This window comes from Thunnus thynnus, chromosome 3 (assembly GCF_963924715.1).
Source record: "Thunnus thynnus chromosome 3, fThuThy2.1, whole genome shotgun sequence".
Taxonomy (NCBI): Eukaryota; Metazoa; Chordata; class Actinopteri; order Scombriformes; family Scombridae; genus Thunnus; species Thunnus thynnus.
Genome location: NC_089519.1, coordinates 11,786,861 through 11,798,069, shown reverse-complemented (window position 1 = coordinate 11,798,069; position 11,209 = coordinate 11,786,861). Strand labels below are relative to the sequence as shown.

The 11,209-nt window shown below is 38.4% G+C and overlaps 1 protein-coding gene across 2 annotated transcripts; it reads right to left on the bottom strand.

The window, feature by feature from the left end:
- Positions 1–118: 118 nt before the first annotated feature.
- Positions 119–10,677, bottom strand: LOC137179500 (equilibrative nucleobase transporter 1-like). Of its 2 annotated transcripts, XM_067584217.1 has the most exons (13): positions 10,384–10,670; positions 8,186–8,564; positions 6,848–6,977; positions 5,662–5,708; positions 4,140–4,216; positions 3,900–3,992; positions 3,265–3,404; positions 3,016–3,164; positions 2,625–2,768; positions 2,409–2,516; positions 2,129–2,315; positions 815–938; positions 119–560 (listed from the first exon to the last, which is right to left on the bottom strand). In XM_067584217.1, the coding sequence occupies exons 2-13, from the start codon at positions 8,373–8,375 to the stop codon at positions 414–416; spliced, it is 1,536 nt and encodes a 511-aa protein (XP_067440318.1). In that variant the 5' UTR covers positions 8,376–8,564; positions 10,384–10,670; the 3' UTR covers positions 119–413. The 2 variants fall into 2 exon arrangements, with proteins under 2 accessions (XP_067440318.1, XP_067440317.1); XM_067584216.1 differs by having other exon boundaries at positions 2,129–2,516; positions 10,384–10,677.
- Positions 10,678–11,209: the final 532 nt, after the last annotated feature.

Sequence of the window (11,209 nt, the reverse complement as noted above, 5' to 3'; positions counted from 1 at the left end):
TATTGTGTACTGTGGTTAATATAAATACATGAACAAATATACAGTATACAGCATATTTAAGCTCAGTAAAGTGCTCATAACAGTCTGCATATCAGCCCAGTCAATAAAAACATTTACATTTAACAACTTATTTTTTTATTAAACTGAACACATTTTGGATTGTACAAAACATGTAAGAAGTTTGTGTTTCTGTTCTCACAGACATTAAAAACATTTGAAATTATATCAGTGCACTTTGATTAAAAAATAAACTAGTATACAAAACTTTGTAATCTCTATTTTCTAGTTAAAAATGATGAACAGGAACAGATTGGCCACTGAAGAGATGTTTTTCTTTCTTTCAAGAAAAGCATTTTACAACCTGAAAAGTAAAACATCTAAACAGAGACTAAAATAATGGTTTTATTATCCCCCTACAACTTGGCTTCAGACAGTCTGGAGCTATAGGAGACATTCTGCGTGTTGTCCTCTCTGTGGCGGGCTAATTTCCTACAGTGAGTGAAGATGTAGATTGGATGGATAAACACCAGTAGAGTAAGGATAGTCAGAGCAATGTCCACCTGTAACAGATCAAAACAACAGTTATTCATTTAGCTGAAGTCAGTTACTGACAATAAAAGTTATGCCACCACTCTGTTGATTTAGTTGTGCATGTAGACTCACATTTTGAAATCAATTCAGTGGCACAATCAAAGTGTCAGTGTCCCTTAGAAAGTATTTCTTGCGCTCTCTATCTAAATGTGTCCTCCACAAGGATTTGATATTCATCCTTTTTTGTAATAAAACTACTCACTAAACTTTCTTGAGCACTTACAAAAAAGGGGTCTCCACCCAGAGCTCCTCTGACCAGAGCGAAGCAGGGGTACTGCAGCAGAGAGATGACAGCAGATACGGACATCACCACGCCGAACAGCTTCCCAAAGTGACAGGCTGGAAAACTGAGAGAGAGAGAGAGACTTGTTATTTGATGCTGTCAGAGGTGTTAATTTAACTGAGGATATAGTTAAAAGTGTAAGTACACATTGTATTAAATGTATTTCAGTCAATGCTGGTGACAGTCAACATTTGACCACTGATACTCTCTTCTCTGCATTTATTATAATTTTCTGACACTTCCCCCTCCATACACATATAATTTTGCAGTTTGCTACTGATGAATCTGCACTTTAGGCTTATTTAAAGAGGTATTCCAGTGATTTAGCAATGCACTTTTATAAAGTTGGAGAGCTTTTGAGAGACAGATTAAAAAAAGAAGAGTCAAAATCTATTCAACAGAGGCTGAAATATCCTGACTTTTATTCCCTAGCATGTATCAAACTCCAAAAACACTGGATCCTAGAATTCCCATAATGCAACTCAATAGTTGAACAGCATATCTCTTTAGACCTACCCTGCCTGGCAACCACCCACATCTTTCAAACTCCAGAGTTTGTGTCACAGGTCTATTAAAAATGTGAAGTCTCACACCGAATCTGATTTATCATACAACTCTTGTTGCTGGCTGAGTTGTACTCCTCCTGACAAGTACACTGATTTTAATGTGTAAAACTAGTGGAGTGCTCCTTTAAGTCGCAGTAACAGAGGCATGCTGCTCCTGTCAGTTATACATGTATTTAAACTACTAGCAGTATTCATTAGGTGTATGTGTCAAACGTCCAATGGCATTTCAGCTTTTATGACAGCGCTTATTTCACTGTAGTGAAAAATAAAGAAGTAACATTTGTGCACCTTATGTACCTCAACTCTTCAGTCTTCAGAGAAGGTAGGTATGCCAGGTTAGAAAATTAGTTAACAGATAGTACTTTATGAAGTGAGTTTTCAAGCACCAATGCGTCTTACAGAGACACAAAGAGACCAGACAGTTTCAGACACTGCAAAATAATGTAACGTTTGGAACAACATGGTGACAACCTGTCTGTCAAACTCAGGAAACTGCATTATCAGGAACAGTTTTCACAAAACTATATATTTGTTCAACAACACAACAAACTACAGACTCAGAAATGACTATTGTGTCACGTCTGATCATTGTCTCAAGTTAGTGTTCTTTGCTGGACTATTGTGTTGTAAGTTGTGTCTTATATTATTTTGTGCTCCCCCTGTATGTGTCTGCGTGTTAGCTACTCACGCGATGCTAATGAAGGCTGCATTTCCCCCATACAGGAAGGAACGATTGAGGACTTGTAGAACAAAAGTGAGGTACTGCAGTGGGAGGACAGGAACGGAGGCGCACACAGAGAACAGCAGGCACTGCAGAGAGGTCAGAAATAGGGAGAGACAGGAGGAGCGCAGGTCTGCCTCCTGCTCTGTTTCTCCTACACAAGGGAAAATGTTTAAGGAATGAGTAAAGTTGTTCTGTTGCACATACACACACACACATGCAGTTATAACACTGGTCACTGATTTACCAGGAGCTAGAGGCTTCCCCTTGTGTCTGTCCATGATGAGTCCATTCCAGGGAGCACACAGTACTCCACACAGCTGAGTCATGGCAAAAGCATTGGTGTACTGACTTACTGAGGGAGAAAACAGCCACAGAGGGAAACAAAGAATGCAAAGTATAGTTAAATATAGACAGTTAGAATGTGTAATACAGATGTTCAGTGTCTGTTACAATGAGTTACCCAGGTTGGGGTCATCGTTGGCCAGTCGGTTGAGCATGGGATTGAGCGTGCCGATGAAGAGGTAGTGTCTCAGCTGCATGATGGATAACCACAGCACGTGCCACAGAAAGAACCAGGATAGCACACAGCTCCGGAAACTCGCCACTTAACCGTGTATGTCACATGGAAATTCACATGAAATCTGACATACACTGTGCATGAATGAAAGCAAGACCACACTGAGATGTGCCTCAAAGTTTAATAAATGTACTATTTCCTACTTGTGATATTATAAACATATTTTGGTGGGTGTTTGGTTTACTTAACATGGTCATTTTTTCACAGCTATGAAAATAAACAGAAATTCTGACATTGTGAATCTGGAGGAGGTGGCAACAATGAGGTTAAATACCTTTTTCTGAGTCTTGTGCCGCTGTTCCATCCTCAGGTGCTGGTGGTGTGTTGTCCCTCCCATTTGACTCCTGTGAAACAGTCATCCCGCCATCCCTCATCCTCTCAAACTGCTCCACATTGTAAGTGTTCGCCTTTCCACAGTTCAATCTGTGCATCAGGAAAAGTAACATCTCACAACCATAAATATGATATGTATTATGTCAGAGAAAATACAGCAGCTGCTGCAGAGACAAGGTAATGTTCTCACCCATAGGTGTAGTATTGGGGCAGAGGGTAGGGGATGTGGGCTCTGGGCATCAACAGGAAGGTCCGCAGAAGGTGTATGATACTGCAGAAGGACAAAACAAAGAAGGAGGAGTGCAGAGAGACTCCCTGTTCATACAGAACCTGGAAAGCAGGAAAATTAGTGGTTAAAACCTTGAAGAAAATGGATAACAGCAATTTAGAGGAAGTTAATGTGCATGTCAAATAAAAATATGTATGTCAAACAGACACAAAGCAACATGCCCACAAATTTTGCATTTAAACTTCATTTCAAACCACAAGTTGAATTGGATTTGGTGTAAAAAGACCAGATTTCATGTGTTTTTGCTGTTGAGGAAAAAGAACTGCACCTCAAAGCAGACATGGCAAAATATTTGATTTACATAGTCTCTGGCTATGTGTGAAATCATTTACTATCCACTATTTAGCGTGTCTTCCACTTTGAATCAAGCTCTCTGACTCTCTAGTGTGAATGATCAATCCTTTAAAGAGGACTTTTACTGTGCTTTATAATATTACTTTTATTGTAATACCATGAATAGTGTCTGCAATTGTTTTCTGATATCTACCCATCTAGTAAATGATTTCAGATGCTGCTGGATTATAACATTACTTTACCTTGATGATGAGAAACACAGCTGAGGATGAGTCAAAGGCACCGTTGTAGAGGGTGATGATGGTGGAGCGATGAGCAGCAAACAGGTTGCCCACCTTTCCGACGTACAGAGACACAGTTCATCGATACACAATTTATAGGTTTTTGGAAAGAAAGTTTTTGAAATATAATTAGTTTCATTTAGGCTCTACAGTATGTTTCTATGCTGACATATTCATCTACCAATACTACTGAGTATTCACCTGCATGTTAGTTAGAAGGAGCAGAATTCCTCCCACAGCAATGCAGGACAAGGCAGGGAAAAGCAGCTCTGAAAATGCTACATGACAGTGGAAGGCACACTCATCAACCTTTAAGTTAAGAAGTTATTCCCTTCCCATTAGTTAACACTAATTTAAATGGTCACAATGTCGGCTAGTTAAGCAGGTAACAGTTGGGTGTCTGAACGCTGATGAACAGCTGAACTGCTGTAGAGTCAATTGTTATAAACACACTTCCTTGTTAGTTTGGTCCTGTGGCAGTATGGTATGAATTATGTATTGTATTATATCCCATAATCATCTGAGATATGGCAAAAATAACTGCCATTTTTTTTCTGCACTAAACAAGGAGCCATTTGGACTTATTTCACATGATTGATTAACAGCTATCTCCAGCTATATGACAAATTTTAGCCTTGCTAGAGGGGTAGTAAATGGTAAATGGACTGCACTTATAAAGCACCTTTCTAGTCTTCCACCCACTCAAAGCATTTTACACTGCATGCCAACATTCACCCTTTCACACACACATCCATACACTGATGGCAGAGGCTGCCATGCAAGCTGCCAACCTGCTTATCAGGAGCGTTCACACACCAACACACCAACTGTGGAGCAATTTGGGGTTCAGTATCTTGCCCAAGAACACTTCGACACATGGACAGGAGGAGCCGAGGATCGAACTGCTGATCTTCCGATTAGTGTATGAGCTTCTCTACCTCCTGTGCCACATCCACCTCTGTGGCAAAGTCAGTCAGTCGGTCTACCAATTTGGTCCACACTGAAATCTCTCAACTATTTAATGGATGCCATGAAATTTGGTAGAGATATTTATGGTGCACAGATGATGAATCCTAATGACTTTGGTGATATTCAGACTTTTCCGCCAGCATCACCATGAGGTTGACATTTATGGTCTAGAGTGACGTTTCTCAACAAATGAATGATGGATTGCCATGAACTTTGGTATACACATGGCTGTTAGGTTTAGCACGTAATTTTTTTTAAAATAAATGCTGCACATTGCCCGTTTCCATATGCATAAAAATGTATGTGTCCGCATATAATATAACCCACTTCAAAGGGAAGAGATTGATTGATTGATTGATTGATAGAAAATGGCTACCATACGACAAAGATAAGCTTAAATTTGTCAGCCTGCTCTCTGAAAAATCCAGAAAGTTAGTACAAAGACACCTGCATAAAAAGTGACAGGAATACTAGATGTTTTCCCACTATGAAAGAATTATGGCAACAAACAAGTGGAAACCAGTATGACATGAAGTAATGCTGGTGACAGATCCTCCCACCTTCAACAGTAATGACCTGTGTTCAACAGACAAGTGTTTCCATAATGTAAACTACACTTTTTATATTACCTAATACCTTTAACCTTAATGATGAATTGGCTTAACGTGAAAAATGTTGAGTGAACTACCTGAAATGTGCTCACATGATGGTGTTATTTGCTGCATGTTGTGTATGCATGTATGTGTGCACCTACTTGCACTAGAGAAGGCCACAAGAAGGGTTCCAGTGGTGTACAGAGATCTGGAGAGAAAAATAAGACTGAACTTAGAGCAGCCATTTGTCCAACACACTAGAGAGCTAAGAAGCATTTTCACAGTTCCTTATAAACTTTTGTAAGAACACTATGAAGTCAAATTTTTGGTTCTCTCATTTTAGTTAATATTTTGGTGGCAAGACCTCATTTTGATCATAACAGAATGTGTGTTGCTTCAGCTGATTTCATTTAGATGTGTAGGTATATCCTTCATTCATTCCCTGTTTGATTTTTTAAAACACATTGTGTTTGCCTGTCCTGGATGAACCTGTTAACCTGGTGACCTGCAATCATGTGCACTGTGAGGATTAAATAAGTAACCTCAATTGTGAATGTATAACAAAAAAGCTCAAGAAATCAACATTCCTCACTGTATCTTTGTGTAGAGAAACAACAAGACAACATACAATTCCAAATTGGCTCCATGTTTGTTACTATATTAAAATGGTAAACACAATTTTTGGTATCAGCAGGACGTACTTGAACCTCTAGTCTATTAGATGTTTTTTTAGTAAAATATACAATTTACAGACAGAAAGTCTGGGGTCAAAGGGTTCAGTCTGGGATATAACGTGTTTCCCTCTGGCTCTATCCATCGTTTGACAGCTTGCCAGTCGTGTTTAGCTTGTTTTGATAAAATATAAGTGTTGATATTGACTATGAATATATAAGGATCAAATAAACTCTAGAGTCAAAGGAGTTTGAGTATAATCTGTCTGCCTCCTTCAGACACTCCCTATCTCTGTAACCAACACTGATCCCCCTTTACTCCAACTGTAAACTGTAGAAATAACTGAACTGCAAACTGAAATATGAATTTGAGCTCATGGATCCCATGCAGCTCATTTTAGACTGTCAGCCACTTGTTTTGGCTATTGAAGCCCATTTGAAGACAAAGCAGCAGTGGCTTGAACTCTTTAAGCATTTGTTTCATTATGCTGTCTGTGATCTGACTATTGTCTCTTAAACTAAAGTAAAAGCCACATATGTTGGTCAGTCAGCTATAATCTGGTCTTGACAAACAACATGGCGATGACCTGACAAAAACTGATGCTGATGGGGTCTTTGACCACATCCTGGAGAGCTTTTTTTCATGGTTGGAAAGAAACAAATGATATGAACTCACATTCCCAGCAGCCTGGTCACCATGGTGCCACAGCGATCAAACAGGTAGCCATTGACTATATTCAGGAAGTTGTTGAGGAATGATGCGATGGTGAAGACCAGAGAGAACTGCTCATCCTGATGGCTACAGTCTGTGACAGAGACAAACAGAGGGGAGGAAAAGACGCTGTTGACTTTTGCAGTTTAGGAAAATATTAAGCAATGAGACCCAAAGTGATGAGAACATCACCATATTAGCACCACAAGATCCATTTAGTATCTGTTCTGGAGCTTTCAATTACATTACATGATCCTCCTCAGCAGATGGAGTTGTCCAGCTGTTATAGAATTGTTCATATTTTAATTTTCTATTTTAAAACACTTTAAGGACTTCTCGTCCGTGTCGGCTTAAAAATTGAGATCGAAAGTTCACTGTTGACCTTAAAACAGGTCGAGGATGGAAACTACATAATGGACCTAGTGGTGACATTGTTTTTCCAACTATTGTTTCCAAAGTAAGTGAAGGTGGTACTCTGTATGGAGGAATTGTGGTATAAACATTGCATTGTTTAACTTTAACATCTTCCACTTTCAAAATGATATCCTTTTGCATTTATGCTCTTTATGCTATAGGTTAATTTAAAGCTGCATTGATCAATATTTTTTATCTCAATGATGAATCAAATGATGGTGTCATGTAAAAGGGGTTGTACTAATAAATAAAATCCACAAACAAATGTCACAGAACTCAGCAGCTCTAAAGAGCTTTTTGGCCTCTTTTATGTCACTGTTTCGGCAAACAGAAAACGTGTGAGAAAGTCGAACATGTAGCAACTAATGACCCAGATGTTTTTTGAAGATTTGGCAGACACCAAAATGTAACCTAGATTATGTAATCTATAAATGTAATGTAGATTAGATTTGTCAGGTGCATAGAAACTTGACTCCAATGGGATGATAATGTTCCTCTGTTTCTGCTGGGTGTGTATGTAAGAAATTAGCACTAGCTGACAACAAAGGCTATACTACTTAAGGGGTGCCTGTTTCTGTGTTTTAAAGTTTTCTTCCCCCAAGTGGCCAAAAAATCAATTCATGTATCTTTAATTGATAGCATTCGTATTTTTTGCTACAGTTTAAATATAAAGTGTTTAAACATAGTGTGCCTGTATTTTGTAACCATTAGGTATTATTCATCATTTGATAATCGAGTGATGCCTTAGGGAAATAAAAATTTGTGCCGACTGCTTTCAAGTAGCTCACACATTTTCTTCAAGAAATGGATTCTATTTAGTTACATGTTGGTGTAGAGCACCTTGTTTAAAGAAAGACTAGTGTACATCCAAACTCCAGAGTCGCTCACCTTTACCGGTCAGTGTGCCGTTGATATCCTGAACACTGACACATAGCTTACTGAAGTATTCTTCCTCCTTCAGCACAAACACCAGGGAGGCGTAACCAAACACCACGCCGGCAAAACACAGACACTCCAGCATCCCAGAGGCCAGAGTCAGCCTGTAGCGCAGCCTCGTACCATCCTCGTTCCCCTGCATGCTTCACTTCCTCTCTTCAGGTCGTCCAAAGGCCAAACACTACTTCCAGTCTGAGTTTATTCCTCTGAGAAAGTTGTTGGTTTCTCTCTTTTACTCTGTTGATTTTCTGTCCCTACAATTCAGCTTCAGTTTCTTGACTTTCCTTCAGTTTGTCCTGGAAACTTGTAGATCTGTGCAGGATTTAAGTTTCTACAATACACAACAAAAACAGAGGAGATGTAAGGGAGACATTCAAGTCTTTTTCAGTTGCAGTTACAGCTCAAACAGTACAACGTGATGCAGCATAGTTTTTCATGCCATGATAAAGGACTGAGCATCATCTGTGCAGCAATTTCAATAGATTAAACACATATTGCACAATCAACCATGTCAACAAATTTACAGCATAAAATTCTCATTTTCTACAGCCAAATTACTGTGGCTTTTAAAGAATGTGTAAAGAATGATAAGTGGTGAATATTGTACTCAGTACAGTGATATAAAAGTACAGTTTGATGAGTTTTAAAGCATGAAGATGATCCTGAACAAGTCATTTCTTAGACTACAGTCCAGACAGCACAGAGGGAGATAACCATGAATCTTGTAGCAGTGATGAGTACAGTTACTTTGTCCTTTGCTGCTGTCTTGAAGTGTCCACTTAATACTTGATACAAATTGACAGTATATCCATTATCACTCACTCAGCCCAGTGAGAATTACTTCACTGACTCTGCTCATGGTAATCTCCAAGTACATCATTAAAGGGAATAACCACCCTAAAAATGTCATTTCTCCCCATGTTTATGTAGTGTCCCCTCTCCTTGTTCCTGTAGGAACAATGTCAGACAAACCCTGAAGCAGCTCAAACAAAGAGTAAATCATGAAACAGCTGCTAACACACTATGACAGCACTCACAGAGATTATGCTGGAATATGAGAACACATTTGGATTCACAAGCCCTGCATTCAAATAAATTAAACTCATTTGGCTGGAACATTTTAGTCACACAAAATCACTAAGTACCGTTTCAACTCCAAAAAGTGTCACCTGATAATGTCAATCTTGATCTTTTTTTTTTTTTTTTTTCTTTTTTTAAATAGAGACAGTTATCTGTGTTTGTATTAAGTTCAAACTTCATCTGCTGTACTTAAGTGTAGATGTGAAGTACCTACACTTTACTTGAGTAGAGTATTTCCATTTTTGTTGTTTTCTAAGTTTACTCCAGTGCAGTTTAGAGGGAAATATTAACACCACATTTTTCTGATATACTTACTAGTTTCCTTGCAGATTCAGATCTTACATAGAAAACATATTAATTTAGAAAATGTAATGCATTCCTATACAGTAACCAATAATACATGGTAGCAGCTCCACATTTACTAACATCAAAATAGTGTTTATGCATTAATCAGTAATAATAATCCTATAATTCAATTAATACTATATTAATATACTGTTGAGAAAGGGAGCATTCTGTATTATTAATATTTTTTATTTTAATAGGCTATAGCTATTTGCTGAAAATACTTCTGTACTTAAATACAATTTTGAATCAAGACTTTTAATCGGGCATTTTTACATTGTGGTTATTCTACTTTTACTTAAATAATGGGCCATAAAATTATTCGACTGTGGTTATTGCGTAAAATTTGCCATAGGCTGGATTTGGTGTTTCTGTCTCTTGTTAAATTTGCACTACATGAGGACAGCAGACATAGCAGACAGTGCGGCAGTTATCGCCAGGCGGTGTTCACTGTAATCCAGATTAGTACAGTTAATCTATGCGTATTGACACACAGCGTGGGCACAAAACCGCTCCAAAACGTGCCTGTCACATGTTTTTAAACAGCATTTATCAATTACCACAATATGAACTGGACATGTAATATCGTAGCTATGAGTATAATGCCTTTAGATCGTCTATTTCTCTGTGTAGATGCATTGAATCAACTCACCTGATTCATTTGATCAAACACGCATGATTCCGCCAACACCTGCTGTACCATTTAGATCCAAAATGATATTTACCTTGCAACGTCCAGCTGATCCAGACAGTACAGTCCTCCTGTGCAGGGACTCTGCAGGACAGGGATACACCTTGCACCGAGCCGCAGTTTGTCATCTGAAGTGCAGATCAGCGCCTCACTCTCTCCACACTCACTGTAAAGCAACAGGTGGGACCAGGGCGGGAATCACACTGACATATGGGTCTCTGTTATAACCGCAGTAATACTCTTTAATTGTCTAATTGTGAACTATAGGATAATGTGAGGGATTTTCGATTAAGTATATTTAATTCAACGTATTGAATCCCTGAGACCTGGAGATAAAATATACAATAGAATTCTACTGTGCTAGAAACTGCAGTTATTAAAGTGGGATTAAATACATTTTGGATTTCCTGTTTTATATCACCACCCTTAATCTGTTTGTATGAAGCCTGATGTAGACGTTGGCTACATTTCTGTGCAAAAACAGAAATAAATTACACATCTAATCAGAATATTTTATACAGCTCTAATGGCCTCAGTCATTAAGGTTTGTCAGTAAACATAGTAATTCATGCAACTGCCTGGTTAACTATGTGCAGACTTGTATTAGTCTACTGTCTGTAGTCTGTGTAGAGCTCTCCACTGTCCTCTAGAGGTCATCATGAGGCTAAACCATTCAAACTTTGAACTAACTTAATAACTGCATGTGATACTGTAAAAAAAGCAATAGTGGAAAAAGACACTGAAGAAGAAAATAGGGACAGTGCATTGCAGGTGCTCCATTTGCTGTAAATGTATTTAATGGATATTTTCTGGTACACTAGAGAAAGTCAAATCTATTGGACAACATAACTTTACTAAAT